This window comes from Perna viridis, chromosome 1 (genome assembly GCF_037379345.1).
Source record: "Perna viridis isolate PV_CMFRI_1.1 ecotype Kerala chromosome 1, ASM3737934v1, whole genome shotgun sequence".
NCBI lineage: Eukaryota > Metazoa > Mollusca > Bivalvia > Mytilida > Mytilidae > Perna > Perna viridis.
This window is the reverse complement of record NC_142445.1, coordinates 32,587,314-32,609,217: the sequence shown is the minus strand read 5'-3', so window position 1 is coordinate 32,609,217 and position 21,904 is coordinate 32,587,314. Positions and strand designations below refer to the sequence as shown.

At 32.6% G+C, this 21,904-nt stretch overlaps 1 protein-coding gene across 4 annotated transcripts in view; it reads right to left on the bottom strand.

Annotated features, from left to right (window-relative positions):
• Window positions 1-22: 22 nt before the first annotated feature.
• Window positions 23-21,904, bottom strand: part of LOC148628421 (uncharacterized) — a 45,521-nt gene continuing 23,639 nt past the window's right edge. For 2 of the 4 annotated variants that reach the window (XM_088587216.1, XM_088587231.1), the window contains 9 exons: window positions 15,506-15,566; window positions 14,412-14,560; window positions 13,784-13,798; window positions 12,117-12,197; window positions 11,064-11,256; window positions 10,001-10,259; window positions 9,344-9,490; window positions 6,896-6,995; window positions 23-5,794 (listed from right to left, as the gene is read on the bottom strand). In XM_088587216.1, coding sequence (XP_088443342.1) covers window positions 5,642-5,794; window positions 6,896-6,995; window positions 9,344-9,490; window positions 10,001-10,259; window positions 11,064-11,256; window positions 12,117-12,197; window positions 13,784-13,798; window positions 14,412-14,560; window positions 15,506-15,566 — 1,158 coding nt within the window. In that variant the 3' untranslated portion in view covers window positions 23-5,641. The remainder of the gene's footprint in view (window positions 5,795-6,895; window positions 6,996-9,343; window positions 9,491-10,000; window positions 10,260-11,063; window positions 11,257-12,116; window positions 12,198-13,783; window positions 13,799-14,411; window positions 14,561-15,505; window positions 15,567-21,904) is intronic. The other 2 variants (XM_088587224.1, XM_088587241.1) reach the window with 1 other exon arrangement.

Here is a 21,904-nt window from a genome sequence, read left to right as displayed (position 1 = left end):
GGAGATAAATAAAAATGTCATGTTTGTTATAATTTCTTATTTATTTAGCTTAATTAAATGAAATATGGCATATATTGCATATCAGAATAAGGTACAGCACAAAGAAGTCAATAAATGAAAACAAAACTGAAATATATCATCTTAAATCTAAATAGAGATCAAATCTGATTACTGTGTCCATCTACAATATCAACACTCAATCTCAACAGTGAAATATATAACAAAAAATTATAAAAATCATCAATATATCAAGCCCTGAAAAGAGTATACAACTAGTAACAACGATCTAGTTTAGACGGCCAGATAGGATTACTTCTGTTTTTTTTCTGCACATTTTTTTTCATATGTGTACATGTACTTATATTTATAGTAGTGTATGAATGCTTAATGTGAGGAGCAAACTGGAGAAAAATTTTGATAATTTGCCTGAAGTAAATACAAGAGGCTCCCAGGAGCCTGAATTGTTCACCTGATTAAAGTTTGTCTTTCAAGGGTTATAAATTTAACAAGGAGATGTCCAACAATTTTGACTCAAGAAGACTTTGGTAGGACTTTTCATAAGGATCATTTCAGCAATTTAAAGTTTCTTTTACAAGGAGTCACCTGACAACTTTAATCCCTGAAGATCTTTGAAGGCCTTATAATAAGGATCATTTCAGCAATTGAATGAGTTTGGCTAAATCTAACGGTTTTGAGACACATGCGAAAAACTACTATCTGACCCCTATGTTCTATTTTTAGTAATGGGGGCCATGTTTTTGGATGGATCAAAAATCCCCACATTAGTTCTATGCAGGATATCACAAGACACATTCATACCAAGTTTGGTTTCAATTGGTCAAGTGCTGTCAGAGGAAAAGATTTTTGAAAGAAATAACATTAAAAATAGCAAAAATCGTTGAAAAAGGGCAATAACTTCAACATGGCTTAACAGATTAAAACCAAAATTTGACCAGAGATAGATCTCATCATGCTGAACACCTTTATCTGATGTCAGAATTTAGCTAAACCTAACAGTTTTGGAGATATATTCAAAAATCTACTGTTTGACCCCTATTTCTATTTTTAGTAATGGTGGCCATGTTTTTCGACGAATCAAAAACCCCCAAATCAGTTCTATGCAGGATACCCCAAGGAACATTTATACCAAGTTTTGTTCTAATCAGTCAAGTAGTTTCAGAGGAGAAGAGTTTTGTACAATTGTTAACGACAATAATGGACGACGATGATGGTGGATGCCAAGTGATGGTAATAGCTCACATGGCCTGTGGCCAGATGAGCTAAAAAAGGAAACAAGCAGAGACAAATTAAAAAAAAATGGAAAGCAGAAATTATATCACAAATCCTCACAAAAATTTTAGTTTGTTGATGTCCATTCCTCTACTTTCAATTAAATAATTGTAGGCTTCATAAGGAGTGAAAGCCAATTATCGCAAAATATCAACTCAAGATATTTAATTTCATCATCATAACAATCCAGTTTCAGTTTAATCAAATAACAAAAAATATTTTTCAACAGTCAAATTTCATGAGCTATTAAACCCTTTTCTCTATGATGCCTCTGGAAAATTTGGCTGCTCGACATTCAGTTTCTGCCATGGCAGACATTTTAGCAATTGTCCATATGTGACATCAACAGTTGTTTCGGAAGAACAAGGTAAGGAACTTCACAGTATTGCTTTCTACCAATCAGATTGTATTGACTGTGTATCATGATCACACAACAACCCATCAATGACTATTTTTTTCCAATCACTAGTTCTTATCAAATGATGTACACGATATCACAAAATATCCAGCCGTCCGTAAAGTAGATAACATGACTAAATCATAGAGAAATATTCATAAACTTCCCACTTGTTTTAACAATATCTAACAACTCTGTTTGGTACATATTACAATGTAATAGACCTTTTTAACATTTTGTCTCTAGATTCAGTCATCATCTTAATGACCTCCACCCCTAAAATATATTCCTTCATAACTATATACATGTATTTCATAAAATGAATATATGAAGATTACATATTTTTCATTGAAAAAGTTGAACATATTTAAATTTAAGATCATTTACAAAACATAATGGGATAATAAAAATCTGCAGAGGTTAGCAAAAACTGGTGATGAAAAAAATGCTTTACTACAATGTTGAAAAAAATATAAGAATTAATATAATAAGCAGTTTTTTTTATATCAAATTTATAACCTGTTGTTACAATGCTACATACTTACATATTTTTTGCAATTATTGTTCCCACAATGTATACTATATAATACTAAAGGACCACTTGATAACTTCATATATAAATAGAAGAAAAACGAATTACCTGCCATGCTAGTTGAAAAAAAATAAATGTAGAACATCATTTTTAACAAATTACCCAAATAAAACAATACAGAGTTCTTATCAAGACAACAAAAAGAATCTTTCATATAAAAATGAATTGATCAAAAATTTTATTTGACTTAAGACTTCAAATGAGGGCATTTATTCTACCAACAGAATGTCAGATTTTTGTGCCCATAGAGAGAGTTTTTTAAGTACAAACACAACACAGTCCCCTGTATTCTTTTTAGCTCTACATATTTTTTACCAGTTTAAGATAAACTGATTCACCACATCTGATCTCATTTCGATCTCCAATTTTTATTTATTGAAATTCTTTGTGTGGTAAATGGAATTTCCCATATAAAATAAGTGACTTATTGTTCAATTCTAAGCATATAGCTCTTTCCATATATATGAAAATTGATTATTCAATAGGTCAAAAAGAAATATCTTATGAATCAGAAACTTTACAAAATACATTACTATATGTACCTACATGTAGGAAATGGCAGAATGAAGAAATAAAATGGTACCATGGAAGCCAAATAAATACATCCTCACCTCAAATATTTTTTCTTATTAAATACAATATAATAATGCTCTGTCAAATTATAAATAATGACTACTCTTTGCATCCCTAAATAAAATAAAATCTGGTAAATTGGCCCTTTTTTTTACTAACCCAATATTTTGCTGATTTTTCTTCAACTCAATTCATACCATGCATTTAATAAAAAAGTTCTTTTAAAATGTTATATGGAATTACAAGCAGCTCACTTTACCTGAACAATTTCTAATTTTTATTTTGCTACCCAATGGCAAATATTCAATTATTTAAGAATGCTAGAAATAGAATCTTACTATCCAAGCAGTCGATTATCATATCAATGAAGTATTCAAATCCTCAATTTTTTAGAACCATAAGCTCAAATTATTACAATTGAACTGTAAAAGAAAACAATCAAGCATGAAGAGAGATTCTGTGTATCTATTTAGAAATACCACGAAAAATATTAATTACTATATTTTTACCACGAAAAATATTAATTACTATATTTGAATATGGATGTAAAATACACCGAATTACAAAACATTTCAATTTCATCTGTTTTTTTTTAAACAAAAATAAGCAATGAATCTGCCTAGTTATAATATCATGGTTGTATGTCAAGCAAAGAATAAATGAACACTTCTCACAAAATATAAGTGTATTCACAATTTTAATGTTATAGATTTTGTTACTGTTTAACAAAAATGTTTTATTGGCCCCATGATAGACTTTTAGTCCAAAACTCACATTTATAACAGAAACAATAAATCAGCACAACCTCAGTATAGTAATCACAACATGAACAACATGGTAAATAAACAACATATCTTTCAAATCATCCAGATCATACAAATAAATGTTCAGTGACATGTTTAAATTGGAATGAAATACATGAAAATGTTATGCACGGTTGGCAGTAAGCTATATAGTAGTTAAACACACAGCAACATGTCAAATAGTTAAGCATGCTTAACTGAAATAAAAGTAATGAAAACAAGACTGCTACACATAGCCATATGTCCCCTCGCCAAAGCTGAAGTTTGATAGCTCGATAGAAATACAAAAAACGTATAATATTGAAATTGCTATTCAGTGTGGAGGAATAACCCTTATAAAACATGTATATTTATAACAAAACTATGGTCAAAAGTATGTCTACAAGGGAAAAAAATCTGAACAAAAACAACCCAGTGGTTTCAGAGAAGTCATGTGCACTGAATTTTACTTTGCAGTTTAATGCAGGAAATAATCCATAACTCCCTTAAACTTTGTCAAATCATCATGACTGTACAGTGCGATCAACTAAGGAATATGCCTAACAATCCTACAAATTTGAACAAAATCCATCCAATATTTAAAGTCAAATATGAATTAATGTTGAAACTAACTCCAATAATAAAAAAAAAAACATTCCCTTTAAATTACTGAATTTAAATATATCTTGTTATCAAATGCTCTTTTGTTTTCTTGAATTTTACATTTTCCCCAAATAGTGAGGTAAAATAATACAAGATACCTTAATTGCAGAACCCTTCAGATCATTCAATCTCAAAACATGTCTTTGTCAGTATCAAAATCAAATGTAAAATTTTCAGACAAAATGATATATATTTTAATTCTCTTAGACTATGTTTACACAGAAGGCAATCAAAAATCATAAAAACCAAAACCCCCCAAAAAAACATTTACAATAAAAGCTGTTTATATTATATTTGAGTACAATATAAAACAAGAAACATTTGTTTTATATATACATGTATCAGCATTATTCAACAATTCAATAAATTTTGTTTTGTTTACGAAGAAATAATATAAAAATGTGAATTAATCACACTAAATAATCATTACAAAAGTGTGAACCAATCACAATAAATAATCATTATAATAAAGTTCATTTATCACACTAAACAGCCCTTATAAAATGTGAATCAATCACACTAAATAACAGTTACAAATATGTGAATCAGTCACACTAAATAACAGTTACAAAAATGTGAATCAGTCACACTAAATAATCATTATAAAAACATGAATCAATCACACTGAATAATTTTTGGATGTAAAGATATTGGATGTTTTGAGTACTAATATTATTTCAAAACTATTTTGAAACAAAAAAAAATAATAAGTTTGTCCTTATAATCTAATAACAAAAGTTCTAAAATTCTGGTCAATTCAGAATTGGACAAAAGCAAAGTCCAATCAGAAATTTTCTTGTAATTTGTATAAAACTATTTTATGGTTGACTTCACAATTAGTTCTTTAGTAAAACAGCAAGAAAGGAGGATTTATCACAACAATCTTCATCTTCCAATTCACTCATAAATGGTAGAATCTGGAATTGAATAAGCTTTATCCAACATGTTAAATGTAAATTTCTTCAGAAGATTGAGATTATTTTTCATAAGGACTTAAGACAAAGGGAAATGGGTTCCCCAAAAATAATTTTTAACAACTTTGAAAATGTAAAAATGACAGAAATCTGGTCACTGTCCACTTGTTAAGAAATTGTGTGTTTATTAATGGAAAAATTGTATACACATGTGTAGTGTATCAGCTCCTATATGAAGGCTAACATTAGATTTACTGTAATCCATAATGCTATTTACATTTACATAACATGATCTAAACATCTAACTTTTTGTAGACAGTTCATTCTATTAAACTTACAGTACTTATAATATCATACATTGAACACACTATAAATGTGAGTATGGATTATTATTATAAAAAGCACTGATATGTAGAACTCGTCAATTCCTCTATGATGGTCCTTTCCACTTCCTGAAGGCCTTACTACCATCTTTCTTCCACTCCTCAGCAGATATAAACACTTGTTCATTTATAGGAACATTTGACAACAGAGTCCCAGCTCCAATAAAAGCACTATGGTATCTTTGTGGAGAAGCATGAACCTGAAATAAAAATTACTGCAATGTCAGACGTGGAAAATAGAACAGGTTAAAGCACAACTGACCTTGATTTACTTCCTTAGGACAGCATGCAAGCTTCTGTAACCCAAGACATTAAAAAGTATTTTTGATTTTCCTTTTTAACAAAATTGTTTTACAAAACACAACATCAGAACATTTAATTTTTTTAAGTTTTTTTTCTAAATTATATCTTTCCTAAAAAAAAAAGACAAGAGGAAAGCTATAAGAAAGAAGAATATTTAACAGCTTAACTAAACAGCTGTACATTTTTACATTATTGTGTTTCTGCAGGGACACATTAAATATATTCTTAGTTATCATAATTTGTAAGACAAAACCAATGGGTTGGATATTTTGTTCATCTCACTAGATTTTCTTCTAGTGTAAAAAAATATTTTTGATTTTGACAGAGTTTGAATTTAAAATCAATGTGCAACAACTTACTATATCACCAAATAGCATACATCAATCATGCAGTTATGCAGTCATACATACAAATTTATATTTTTTCTGTATGAAAAACACTGGGTTAAGAGGAGAAAAAAAAAACAAAAAACCCAACACTTTAGATTTCTTTTATACAATTTGGCAAAATTTAGGGCAGAAGCGTTCATAAAACTTAAAAATGAATAACTATTATAAAAAAATTTTGTTTTTAGGACTCAGTATTACCAATCATAAAAGGAAATGAATTTTCTGTTTTGTTTGATTGCAAATGATTTTTTTTAGTTTGTAGAGGTGAAATTAATCTGTTTAAGATAATATGTAAAAAACTGATTTTTATCGTTTTATATTTCCCTTTGAAAAATAAAGCTACTCGAAATCTCTCCCTTAAGCAACTTCCCAATGAAGTAGACCTCCCTCAATGGTGGTCCAGAAGGTTGACATGTATGCTATGATTACCACCAACTTGCATAAATGACTCCTTCCTTAAATTTATTCACATTAGATTGAATGTATATTGACTCCAGTCCCAGAAATTTGACTTTATACTGGTTTCAATGTACATTATTCCTTGTACATAGTCTTCAAACAGTTGACTGTATTTCTTATTGATTAGGCAAAAAAGTATTATCCCAGTACCTCAACAACCACTCCTGGTGGTGCAAGTTTCTTCAATTCTCCCTCCAACCTCTCAGCAAACCCTGGCAACATTGTGACACCACCACTTAAATAAATGGCTCTGGAAATACAGTAAACATGTATTATCTATCACGTTTAAAAATGACAGTATATTCAAATTCCATTTTTAAAAGAAATGCTTTAAAAGACAGTAGAGAAATAAATAAAGTTATTCTGTAAAACACCAACCATAAAGCATTTTTGTAAAAATGCTAATCAACTAATCCATGTGGTGTTGAGAAAATCAAATTCAATAATTCCTTTACAAATAAGAGACTTCATTTTCTAACACACTTTAATTAATGTACACATAAATGTACATAGGTGTCAACCTTTGAAAACTCTAAAGCGGGAGAGCTTCCTCTCAAAATCTCAAAGTGAGAGATTTGTAGAGGTATTGACTATCCAATACATTTTATGTTAAGCAGTAGACCTTATTTGATCTTGAAAATGCTGAAAGCAAAGACATTCGACTCCTGTCTTGATATGGACACATAAACAGAGATTGTTGAATCTTTCATCATATGGCTGCATCATATAAGAGTTCATTCTACTGTTGTGGAAGTTTCTTTCTATCTATTATAGTTTTCAAGATATTGGCAGAAAACTGTAAAAAAAACCATCATTTTTCATCTTTCAAGGGAAATAACTCTTACAAGGAATCACCAAACAACTTTGATCTCTGATGTCTTTTGAAGGCCTTATAATAAGGATCATTTCAGCAATTGAAAGAACTACTGTCTGACCCCTATGTTCTATTTTTAGTAACTGCAGCCATGTTTTTAGACGAATCAAAAATTCCCACATCAGTTCTATGCAGAATACTCCAAAGAACATTCTTATAAAGTTTGGTTCCAATTGGTCATATAGTGTCAGAGAAGAGGTCATGTAGTTTCAGAGAAGATTTTTGAAAGAAATAACATTAAAAATAACAAAAAACATCATAAAAGGACAATAACTCCAACATGGCTTAGGTCTCACCAACCACTTCCGGGTCAAATGGCCACCCCACTATGTAGTACAATAAACACACTGAACCTAGACATATGCATTGTACGTGCATTATTTGTGTGTATTATGATTAAAAGTAGTCAAAATAAAGCTGAGAATGCGTAATTTAAAATCATATATGTAATTAACTACAAAAGTGTATGAATATTGTTTACATGTGTGAGTAATTTGCCTCCATACTGTCAGTTAGCAGAACAGGTAAAAATGTGGATTTTCAGTATTATTTATTCAAGTAAATTTTGTGAAGAATTTCTACAATCATCGTACCATTAGCATAATGATTTTGAAAGCCTTACTTTCCAAGCTTCGCAAAGGTATGCAACTTTAAGATGTCATTTGTCCTGGGAATTCACAGTGAGACTTTGAAAATTACTTTTTTAACATGTAAAGTAATGGAAACGTTAGAAGTGGTTAGTGAGACCTTAACAGATTAAAATGAAAATTTCACTACAGATAGATCTCATCATGCTAAACACTTTTATCCCATCAGAATTTGGCTAAACCTAATGATTTTGGATATATATTCGAAAAACTATATAAAAACTTATAGAAGGGTCTGAAAAATTCCCAACGATGTTTGCTTTGCAAATTTGACAGTTCTAACACTGTTGGGAATTTTTCAGACCTTTCTATACGTTAACATATCTTCCCTGTATCATTTGATCCGATGGAGCAGTGTAGCGAATAGAGTCGTCACATTCTGAGACGTTGTATAATATTGACTGTTGTGACATGCATCATTAATTTGATTCTCTATCCTACATAATAACATCTAAATGAACTGTCCTGTACTACCATACATCGTGTACTAAGTTACAGCCCTCGATTAATCCTACGAGGAGGCATGACCCGGCCAGCAAAAGCTATACTTTATATAGCCTAGCTGGTTGAGTGGTCTAGGACGCTGGACTTTGTGCAGGCGGTGTTGCCATAGATGTCACAGCGGTACGAGTTTGAGTCCAGCGGAGGGAACGACCAAAAATTTGCATCGCAAATTTGACAGTTCTAACATCGTTGGGAATTTTTCAGACCTTTCTATACGTTAACATATCTTCCCTGTATCAATTTGATCCGATGGAGCAGTGTAGTGAATAGAGTCGTTACATTCTGAGACGTTTGTACAATATTGATTTGTTGTGACATGCATCATTAATTTGATCCTCTATCCTACATAATAACATCTAAATGAACTGTCCTGTGCTACCGTACATTGTGTACTAAGTTACAGCCCTCGATTAATCCTACGAGGAGGCATGACCCGGCCAGCAAAAGCTATACTTTATATAGCCTAGCTGGTTGAGTGGTCTAGGACGCTGGACTTTGTGCAGGCGGTGTTGCCATAGATGTCACAGTGGTACCAGTTCGAGTTCCGCAGAGGGAATGACCAAAAATACTTACCTGTACATATGTTTTCTGTTGTCCATTGGACATGACTGTATGGCACTATAGACAAGCTTATGTACACATGGGTAGTCCATACCCCACAGATCTGTGTTGAAAAAACCTTCTGGACTCTTAAAACAACTCAGATCATGACTGACACTCCTGAAAAAAAAAAACAAGCTTACAAGCTAATAAATTAAATAAAACCAACAATGCCAAAGAAATAAGACTATGGGGATATTACTATAAATAGCAAATACTGCACAGGGTTCAGAGTGAAGAGGCTAGGTGCATAAAAAAGCAGTATAATTCCTTAGTGGTCCAGAGTATTGTCAAGATTATAAAACTACTGATAGATTTGATCCCATTCGTATCAAGTGAACATGACTTTAATGATAAATCACTGTGGCATAAAACCAAACAACAAAACAGATTACTTTCTGGTAAGTATTCACTATTTTCTGACATGTCCTCATTCAAAAAACAAAGATTGAGCAAAAATAAAGCATTTGGTACGAAGATCTATATAAATTTGTTGACCAGCAGAAGAGTATGAATGAATGAAATAATTAGGAACAATAATAACTTTACACATGATATAAAAGAATAGACTAATACTTTTTTATAGAAGAATATGTATATGTATAACATATGGATACATGTTGTACTTACATATGAGCATCATCTGGTAGATCAAAATTATTGAGGTAAACTGTTGTCTGGAAATTTTCTGAATCCTTTTCACATTTGATCTTTAAGTCCTTATAATTATCACTGACATAGCAAGATTGTTCCATTACATATCTGACTAACAATTTATCCACAGGATTATAAAATTTATATTTCAGTTCTACTAATGAAGAGTTCAAAGAATCCCCAACTTTTTGTCCACCATAAGCTTGCCGAGACACGCCTCCTTCAATCAAAACACCTACATAAAAAAAAATTGAACACAGAGAATTTTCTAATTGATATGGTAACTTGATATAGATGATCTGACATTTTTCAAGCTTTGTTGTCTAATGAGTTGTATGACAGAGCTGTGTTAAGAAACAACCTATTAGACCTTTTTGTATTCAAATGGAAATGATGCATGTATTCATGAGTAAAGTAAATAAAAACATTGTAGTAAACATATCTCATATAATACACTCATCAAAAGATTGTCATTGTCATTAAACTATGCTGCTGAGAAGAGTGACAAATAACAATCAAAGACAATGGTCCTAATGCCCAAACATTTTTTTAAGGAATACTGTTTTTTTCTCAGAGAAAACATTTGTCATTCAAAATTCAGTTTGAATGACAAATAAACACAATTATAATCTGCAGAATAATTATGAATTAAATTCAATTTTAGCAGCATTTTCTTATTTTTTCAACAAGCATTCTAAATGAAAATACCAAGTGATAGATGCTCATAACAGATTTTGAAAAGAACAGATGGACTGCTCTCTTCAAATGCAAATACATTTTTTTCTCTATTTCAATAAATACTCATTTTAATTGGGACAAATTTTGCCTTGAATTAGACCCTTTATGAATCATTTCTTACAGTTTTATCTCCCAGCACACTAGCTCTAATGGTCAACAGGAAACAAATGTGATGCAAACAAAATAATAGTACACCATACCAAACCCAAATAACAAACACAAAAATGTTTTGTTCAGTAAACATCAGTCTGATAAATCAGTCACTAAAGTGTGAACAGGCAATGGGAGGTAATGTACAAACCATCAAATATAGGTAGTATTTCCATCCTTTCTCCAATATCTACAATTATTCCTGAAGTAGCATTGTAAGAATAAAGAGCCAACAGAGACTGCATCACCATACATACTCCTTTGGTGTGGTATGTATCAGACAACATCTGCATCAGATTGGTCATAGCTGTATCACCTAACTTGTAGGGTGTACTTAACATCACCTGTTAGTTAGAAATATACATTAGCATCCCAGAACATTATAGACTTCTTTTGTTGTCAGATGAACTTAAATTTCACACCAAAAATTGGAAAACAAAATTTTATAAAAAAAAAAAAAAAAACAAAAACAACAAAAAACAAAATAAAAAAAACCGTAATTAGCCATAATTAGTGTTACCAATGATACTTCTAATTGCATTTACATACAACTGTCAATAGGTTTATTGCTTGATTGCACTAGGTAAAAATGTTATATTCTCAAATGGAACATACAAACAAGATAATACAATATTTCATCATACTCTCCTAAATACAATTATTAATGATTTACATCTTAATACTCAAAGTGCAATCAGAACCAGTCAGAGTTTTTTTAGGTACTTGAAGGTGTCCGACAGGGGAGTGTGTTATCAGGTTTACTGTACTTAGTATTTATTAATGATTTGATATGCAATGTTTAAATATGTAATAGAAACATGGATATTTTTAGTATATGCAGCAGGATCATGTACTGCTACTACCCCTATTTCACTCCAATGAATGGAAATGGCGTTTTAGTCTTAATGTGAGCTAGTCATGTTTTATACAATTATCAAATAATGTAAAAAAATTAATAAGAAAATTCAATCATGAATGGGAGAGCTTAATATTCCAGTCTTAGAAAATAAAACACATCTAGTGATTGAACTTGACTATCTCTTTTAGAACCAGACTAAAGTCCAAGCAAAGAGGTATGGGAAAAGTACACTATTCACAACAAAATTCTTCCAGAATTCTTTTGTCTCATCACAAAGTCTTTAGCACCAATTTTAACACCACCTTCTATTTGAAAGTCCACATAGTAAGAAACACAGAAACTTACCCAGTATTTTGAAGGATCTACTTTTAGACCTTTGAAAATGTGGTCAAATACTGCTGAAATTAGCTCCATATCAATCGCAAACTGTAAATGAACACATAATATCTGAGTTATTTACTGGATAGTTATGAAGATGAAGGTTGAATACAGCCATTCAACAATCTTAAAATTGATTAACTTGATAACATCCACATGAGTGGTCCATAACTAAGAAACAAATATCTGTCTTAACATAATTACATAACTACCAATATCTGGACTAAATGTTTTCAGACTTTTATTTTTTAATAACCAGTGATTTTCTTGCTGTGCATTAATGGACAGTAAACTGTTGGTTAAATTTTACTTAAAACTTTCTATCAAACTAATACCTCAAAACTTTTACCACATAAAAACTAGGAGGACCATGCATACTACAAAACTAACTTGAGTTTCATTTACTACCTTCAAGCATGAAAAATAAAGAACATAGTATTATGGCAAAGGTGTTAAAGCATTGAATAACAAGCAGCTTTGGAAAGTTCTTAGCATCAAAAACAGAATAAAACAAGATATTGAAGATGACAAATAACCCCCCCCCACCAAATCCACTTCTATCCCTATAAACTAAATAGGAAATCCAAAAAGTCACTCAGAAAGAAAAAGAAAATAGGAGGTGTACATTGGTATCATATGAAGAATGTGTGAAAGTTTTATCAAATTCCTTTCAGTAGTTTTAAGAGTTGCAATTTATAAAATGGTCCTCCCTTGGTTGACCAAAGTCCTTGTTTTGCACCAGGAAGCCCCAAAACACATTCTGATGGAAAAACAAAAAAGGAAGTGCAACAATTCCATTTAAAAGAGGATAAGGTTTAAAGAAACAATTGATGAGGAGTTATATTCTGAGTCATTTACATACAGTGAGTTAATCCATTCCAGTGGTCAAAATATAAAGCCTCGGATAAAAATTCAAAACAATTGATGGACATGCTTTGATTGTAAATGCTGACCTACTTAAGGTATGGATGAACAACAAGGGTCATAGTCAGCTATTATTGATTTTGTTTAACCTGTTTCCCCATGCCTAAGTGAAATAGTTGGTCATGCATGTATTTAATTATCATCAGATTTTAGTTAGGAATGCCTCCTACATAGCAGACCATAAATCAGTTCTGTTAAATTCATTATAGCTTGAAAATCATTATAAAAAATATGAATTTAATTTTGAATGCATACATGGATTTTTAGGATGTACAATAAATCTCACAATCGACAACTTATAAAAAGAATCATAAATCATATATGGAATTTTGAGTTGATTTGATCACGTTGTTAATCACTTCTTGATCTGACTTTAATAATGATGTATGATCCACACACTGGCCAATGTTCTTCATTACAAAAAAATCAAAATTTGTGATTGCACCAGAAATAGGTTTCACCAGATTCAGTTTAAACCACTATATTTGTCATGACTACAGAAATATGATTACCAACTCTAGAAATATGGTTCACCAAATACCTATTGATAATGATATTCAATTTTCTAAGAGGAACAAGTTTATGTATGTTAACAGATCAAAATTATAATGATTGGCCATGAAATTTTCCTAATGATGGGTAGACAGTTTGCACTAGTGAGAGAAAGCAGGCCAGCCCCTTTGTGCATTAGAAGCCATGAGAAAACTTACAGGTCTGAAATGATCCTATAACAAAATAATTACATGAAGTGATTTCCTGGCTATATAGTGATGAAACAGGAATATTATATACATAAAAAGTACTATAGGTGACAATAAAATGTGTCAATCAGTAGAGTTATAAATATGAAAGCAGTGCAAAAAGTGAAAACTTTATATTTGAAAACAGTCACAACACCTATAAAGTATATCACTTGCAAAATTCCATATGTAATCATGAAGGAGTTTCAAATAAGCATGGCTTTAAGTTCTTCATTTGTTCAGGTTAAATTATCACCTCATATTTATGAAAGACAGTAAAAATAAAAAAAAAAAAAACTTTTTTTAATTCAGATGAGACAGATGCACGTAAGCACATAATGTCCTGCCTTCTTGTTTATGCTCTAACCTCTTTACCCATACATATAACTGAAAGAAAGATACAAAAGGGAAATACCTCTAACAAAAACAAATATAACACCAAATTATCCAATTTCCTTTAAGCATTTTTGAAGTATTGAGTATTTTGTAAGGGCAGACAGAAAAACATCATACAAATTGTGTTTCTCAGTCAATTCAGATCTTTTTTACAATCTACATCATAATATAGAATCATACATGTATTAGCCAATAATTATACCTTATCTACTTTATTGCTAGGCTCTACAATTTTGATTAGATTTGAATTCTTTCTGACTTCAGGTTTGAAGGCCTCTACACCAATGACCAGTTCCTGTGTACTTTTGTTACTAGCAACCATACTGGGGAAAAACATCTGTGGCAAGCATGCTTAAAATATTAATTATATAATTTCAAATGAATATACATGTACAGTAAAGTGGACGCTTTAAACCTAAGCAACTTTCAAAGTAGACTGAGAAATTACCAGAAGTTGACAAAATTCTGTACTGATATATATATATACCTGTTATGAAGTAAACCCTTGTTTACTTGAGGTAAGTTTGGTATTCAGTTTCCACGCATGCATCTTGCAATCTTAGTTATTAGGTTTTGTTATGTGTTTCCAATGGTTTTCAAAAGTGTTATTAAAAGTCCAGAATTAGCTGTTAGTGTCATCTAACATTTTCCAGTTTACTTTCATAATTCTGGCAGCAAAGTTTTTAATTGATGACTACAAACAATTTCCTGTGTTTTGCATTTTACCTATCTCTTTGTAAAACATAATCTTATCCTTACAATGATCAATTAATATCATAAATTTGAATACTTAGATAATAAAAAGAGTTCTGAAATCATTTCAGTACATGTATCTAGTAGCTGTGCTTGCAGTTGTTTATGACTATATATGGCAATTGAAGAGAACTTTATTTGTAAAGAATTAAGACAGTGTGACTGCAAAAATAAGAAATAAATAGCAAACAATGCTATATTATCAAATCACAAAACTAATAGCTACAAAAAAAAATTGTTTATATTATTAAAATGAGAAGAAAAATCAAATCACTTACAAATCTCTGAGAATAATTTTTTTTAACAAGGACACAACATTTTACATTTTTAATACACCATTTTATAAAATTATAAAAAAAAACAATTTTCTGAAATATTTTTATCATCATTATTTAACACTTATATCTTGAATGAAATGAACAAATGCATAAGACTTACGCTGAGCCCCAATTATACCAGCTCTTAACACTTACGCTGAGCCCCCATTATACCAGCTCTTAACACTTACGCTGAGCCCCCATTATACCAGCTCTTAACACTTACGCTGAGCCCCCATTATACCAGCTCTTATTCCTCCACTTCCAATATCTATTATTAGTACTTTCTGAAAAATAATATAAAAGAGTAAAAACAGAAATACTCCTGCTGCTCTCACACTAATGATACTGGGATTCCTGTTTTTTCGTCTCCCTGAATGAAAAAAATAGCTTGAGCTAGACTTTTTTTCACAATCATTGCATAATTAACTTGTTACAGTCAAACTGTATTAAGCAGTCACCTCTGGGGAATACTCAGTGACCTTTATAGAGAGGTGACCTTTGAAATGAGATTACTAATTGTGATGTAGAAAGACTGATGTCAGCATATAATCCCATATTCATTTAGATTGTAATATCTGCGATTGTCATAATATTACATTTATTTACCTTTCATTTTCAGATGCAGATTCATGTATACCAGGAATAAAAATATTTTTATTCAAAATATCATTCAGATAAAAACACATATGACAATAAATTATGTCTGTTTAAGTATTACAATAAGAAACTTATATAATTGTGCAGTGTTTTAGTTTCAATTCTCCTCTATAATCTCTGCTTTTCTTTTGGCAATTTGAGTAATTTGTGTTTTTCCGACACCCATTTCCTTTGCAACGGCACAGGCACTTTTTCCACTATTAAATTTTCTAATTGCCTCATTTCTTTCAATCAGTGTCAAAATTTTCCGTTTCTGAGACATTTTGTTGCAACTCAAAACTTTCATAATTAAACTGAAGACTGTAGTTTTTACGACTTTATCACCGACTAGTGAGTAAATTTCACATCTTTTCTATTGAATCTTCGGCAACCTACATATCTATATTTATATGTACTAAATATAATTAAATCATTTGACACGGTACTGTCATCAGGTCATGTGATAAACCAAATGTTTACAAAATGGCCGGTATAAGAAATCAGAAAGACGATTTCAGCCAAAAAATAGGTGACCATTGGATGTGTTAGGGAAGTGACCGCTGATTTGATTGATTGATTGATTGTTGTTGTTTATTGCCGTTTCGGCGACCAGGGCCATATCACAGCAAGAACATTTAATGCAAGGAAAATATTAAAAGCAAGATCAAAGTCTCTTCATAAAATAATGAAATTAAAACAAACAGCTATTTACATATAAAAAGGTACATAAAAGGTGAACCTAAGACATAAAATATATATAGAAACATAACTTCGATAAAACATTTAAAATATTGAAAAATCAAGGAAGGTATCCAATTAAGATTTTATTTAATAAACCGATGTCACGCAAGAAATCGATAATGTTTTTAGATGAAGCGGTCTTGAACAAATCAAATATATTGGCGCAGTCAAAATAATTTTGCCTGATGTTGGCAAAATCCACACAATCTAAAAGAACCTGTTTGATAGAGAAAGGGCAATCACATGGGATACACTCAGGTGGAGGATCACCAACAAGCAAATGGCCATGTGTAAATCTAGAATGTCCAATGCGGCATCAAGTCATGACCACTTGCTCTCTGCGATTGCCTGACCCGGATTGATGAACGCCTAGATCGGGTTTTATGGAATTGAGTTTGTTGTGTTCAAGACCGTCCCATCAGTCCTGCCACATCTTTAAAATATATTTCCTTATTAAAGGTTTAAAATCGGTGTATGGCAAACTAACGTCCTTTATTATTTCATTTAATGCCTTCTTGGCAACCCTGTCTACAACTGAATTCCCCTGAATACCAACATGACTGGGTACCCAGAGAAAAACAATCTCTATATCGAATTCCCGAAGTCGATGAATAAAATATAAAATTTGTAAGATAAGAGTGTTTTTCAGTTTGTGATTCTTAATTGCCAAAAGACAGCTCAAAGAGTCAGAACAAATAATAAACTCTGACAGATTAGATTGAGTAATCAATTTCAGTGCTAACAATATGGCTCGAGCTTCAGCTGTGAATATGGAAGCGCTTGATGGCAACCGTTCAGTTCCAGTTCTGTTACCATGGACAGCAGCACATGCAACACTATCGCCATCTTTTGAGCCATCTGTATACACCGTAAAAAAATCTGGATAATTTGCTTTAATTTCAGAAAATTTTTGTCGTAAAAATAAAGGATTGGTATCGGACTTTTTATATTCATGCAGATCAAAAATGAAAGAAGGGTGTGGAAGCTCCCATGGAGGGCATTTCGAAGTAACAACAGGTGTCACTGCATTGGTCTCCAGATGAATTGCTTCCAAATGAGGTTTTATTCGAATTCCAAAAGGAGGGGTTTTGCTTTCATGTTTTCGATAAATGTCAACATAAATAGGATTAATGACACAGTCGTAGGCAGGGCTATCTGGGTAGGCCATAAGTTTACTTACATATTGAAGACCTAATTTCAAACGTCTGTCTCCAAGGGAGGGTTCATTTGCCTCAGCATAAAGGCTCTCAATAGGAGAGGTTCTGAAGGCACCAAGGCAAAGTCGCAACCCCTGGTGGTGAACAGCGTCTAAAATTTTAAGGTAAGATTTTTTGGCAGAACCATAAACAATAGATCCATAATCAAGTTTAGACCTAACCAAAGATCTATATAACTTTAATAAAATTGAGGTATCAGCACCCCAATCGGTACTGGACACCATTTTTAAAATATCTAGTGCCTTAAGACATCTAGATTTAAGTAATTTGATATGGGGAAGAAAAGAAAGTTTACTATCAAAAAGTAATCCAAGGAATTTTGTTTCTTCTACTATTTTGATTTTATTACCATAAAGAAAGAGATCTGGGTCCGGATGCAGCTTTCGCTTTCGACAAAAGTGCATACCAACAGTTTTAGATGTAGAAAACTTACACCCATTCTCCAAAGCCCATTTCTCAATTCTTTTGAGGCAAAGTTGCAACTGCCTTTCAATATTACTCATATTTTGTCCCCTGTAGCAGATCAAAAATTGTCTACATACAAGGAACCATCAATATTGTCCTTCAAAACTTGGGCTAAACTATTAATTTTAATACTGAAGAGAGTGACAGAAAGAATACTTCCCTGAGGAACTCCCATTTCCTGTTCCTACTCCTCAAAAAAAGTCGAATTTACCCTCACATTAAAATGACGATCTGACAAAAAATTAGACAAGAACAGAGGAAGTCTTCCTTTCAACCCCATATCAAATATATCTTTTAAAATACCATATTTACACGTCGTGTCATAGGCTTTTTCTAAATCGAAAAAGACCGACACAACATGTTCATTTTTAGCAAATGCATTTCTGATGAGCGTTTCAAACCGGACTAAATGGTCAAGAGTACTTCTGCCTTGCCTAAAACCACACTGAATATTAGTGAGTAAGTTGTGCTTCTCAAGGAACCACACAAGGCGATCATTGACCATTCGTTCCATTGTCTTTCAGACGCAGCTTGTCAATGCGATCGGGCGATAATTTGAAGGATCCGTATGATCTTTTCCTGGTTTTGGAATAGGGACTACTGAAGCCGTTTTCCAGACGGATGGAACGTTACCAGAAGTCCATATCTCGTTCATTAACGCAAGAAGTGTATGTAGAGATGGATCAGGAAGATGTTTCAAAAGTTGATAGTGAATATTATCTAGCCCACTAGCTGTATCGTGGGCTTTAGCCAGTGACGATTTTAGTTCCTCTATAGAAAATTGAGAGTCGTAGGATTCTGCATTATTTGACTTGAAGTTTAATTTTGTCTTTTCTGCAGATGATTTAATTTTTTGAAAATCCGGTTTGTAGTTAGTTGAGGATGAATGTTTAGCAAACGTTTCGGCTAGCTTATTGGCGATATCTTTTTTGGTGGTTAGAGTGGTATACCAACTAAGGTGTTTCACTGAAGAATTCGAATTTTTTCCCTTTACTTTTCTAATAAAATTTCATACTTTATTGAGGGGAGTGTGAGATTTAATACTAGAAACAAAATTTTTCCAAGAGGTTCGTCTGGCTTGTTTACATGTACGTCGAGCATTTGCTCGAAATATTCGGAAGTTTGACAGATTTGCTGGTGTAGGATTTTTGTCAAACCGGCGATGGGCCTTGTTGCATTCTTCGATCGCTTTGTCGCACTCATCAGTAAACCATGGTTTACTAGGCCTTTTTGGATTTGTCAAGGTTTTAGGTATTGTTTTATTAGCAATTGATGTCAGTCTTTCATTAAATAATAAAATGGGATCTTCAACATCCTTCATCGTTTCTAATAGTAATTCTTCAAGACAGTGGGCTTCAAATGAAGCCCAATCTGCTTTCTCAAGTTTAAAACAAGGTTGACGTTCCTCCGTTTTGGAGGATAAATGCTCCAAAATAATTGGAAAATGATCACTCCCGCACAAGTCATCATGAACTCGCCATGTAAACTCTGAAAGTACGAGAGGATCACAAATGCTTAAATCAATAGAAGAATACGATCCATTGCCTGAATGAAGGAACGTTGAAGATCCGTCATTAAGTATGCACAAATCTTCTTGCTGAAGGAGCTCCTCAACTTTTTTACCTTTATCATTCGTATGATTACTTCCCCATAAAGGATTATGAGCATTAAAGTCACCCAAAATAATAAATGGTTTGGGCAACTGTTTAACCAAATCAACTAATTTCTTTCTGCACAAAACTGAATTTGGGGGAATGTAAATGGAACAAATGGTTATGGTTTTATCAAGGGATAACCGAACGGCCACTGCTTGTAGATTGGTAGTTAAAGGAACTGAACTATGTATTACTCTGTCCCTAATAAAAATGGTAGATCCACCAGCAGCTCGTTCATTTGCCTCAGCAAATGTACTATACATTGTATATCCTTTTATGGAAATTTGATCCCTTTCTTTTTAATGAGTCTTCTGGAGACATAATGCAACTGGTAAAATAGACTTGAACAAGAAGAGTTAATTCCAAAATATTAGCCTTTAAACCTCGACAATTCCATTGAAGTAATTTGGCCATTTTTATGGGTGACGAATGGGGGATATTTTCTCTGACTTGGATCCACGACCACGACTCGATGACCTTCTAGTACGAGTGCCACCATTAAGGTCAATTCGAATTGACTGAGCGCGCTGCTCCTTGTATTTTTTCATGGCAACAGGATCTGTTTGGTCAATCTGATCAAGGTCGGGTCCCAGCCAGTTTTCACCTGGACAAAGTCCATGATCTGTTGTTTCCATGTCAGACTCGGAATCCGAGTCCGACACCACAGGCGACACAATCTGTCGCCTAGACTTGGATTTCTCCAAGTCCTCCACACAGAAATTCCCCAACTTTTTTGGGGGTTGGACATTCTTCTGTTGAGATTTGGAAGACGATGACTGTTGTGATGATGGAGATGATTTTGAAGATGATCCGGAATTTTGAGATGACTGAGTCTGGGAACATTGGTGAGATTTCTTAGCTCTGGCCTTTTTAATTTCCTCTAAACATTTTTTGGATGGTTTCATTATTTTGGTGGATACCTCAGTGGGCAGTTTGGCAAGACCATTGATATCCTCTTTCCAACTCATGATCATCTGCACCTCAACAGTCGAGGACAGACAAGCACGCTTTGCAACACTAGCATAAGGTGTTTTGCCAAATGCAAGAAAATTGTTGGAAAGGGACCACTTCTGGTGAGCTTCACTACATGAAATTTTGTTTTCAGTTTTTATCTTTAAAATATCTTTTTCTTTCTTATAAAGAGGGCAATCTTTAGATGATGACATGTGAGCTTTCTCACAGTTTCTGCATTTCAGATCTTTTTTGCAGTCGATTCCCTCGTGTCCTTCTTCAGAGCATTGGAAACAAAACAGTTTTCCTCTACACTTGCCCTTTCCATGCCCAAACTTCTGGCATTTAAAACACCGAAGTGGGTTAGGAATATACAGATTGACAGCTGTCCTGTATGGACCAATGTAGGCATGAGATGGCACTGAAGTGGAACTAAATGTTAACAGGATTGTTCTCATTGGTGTGGTTGCATCTGCACGTCGAGAAGTAAACCTTTTCACTGACTTAACGCCTTGTGATTTCAGTTCCTCACAGATCTCTTCATCAGTCAAGGCGTCGAGGTCTCGACCTCGGTATTTAAGGACACCCTGTGACTGATTTAGTGACTTGTGTGCAGATGAAACCACATCAAGGTCACCAATCCTGGTTAATTTTAACAAATTTGATGATTGGCCAGGTCTGAGGCATTCAATTAAAATTCCTGATCTTATTTTCTTTGTATCTTTAACATCACCAGATACATCCTTGATTGTTTTCTGTATTAAAAAAGGAGAAAGGTCATTAACATTTTTGTCTTTATCTTTTGCAGAAATTACAATAAATCTTGGCCAGTTTTTATCACTTTCGTCAGAAGAATTGCAGACATCACTTTTTCGCTTTTTTGAATAATAAACATTGGACTCCCCATTGTTTTTTGTCGCCATGTTAAGTTTTTATAAGTTTCATCGTCTCTGTTCC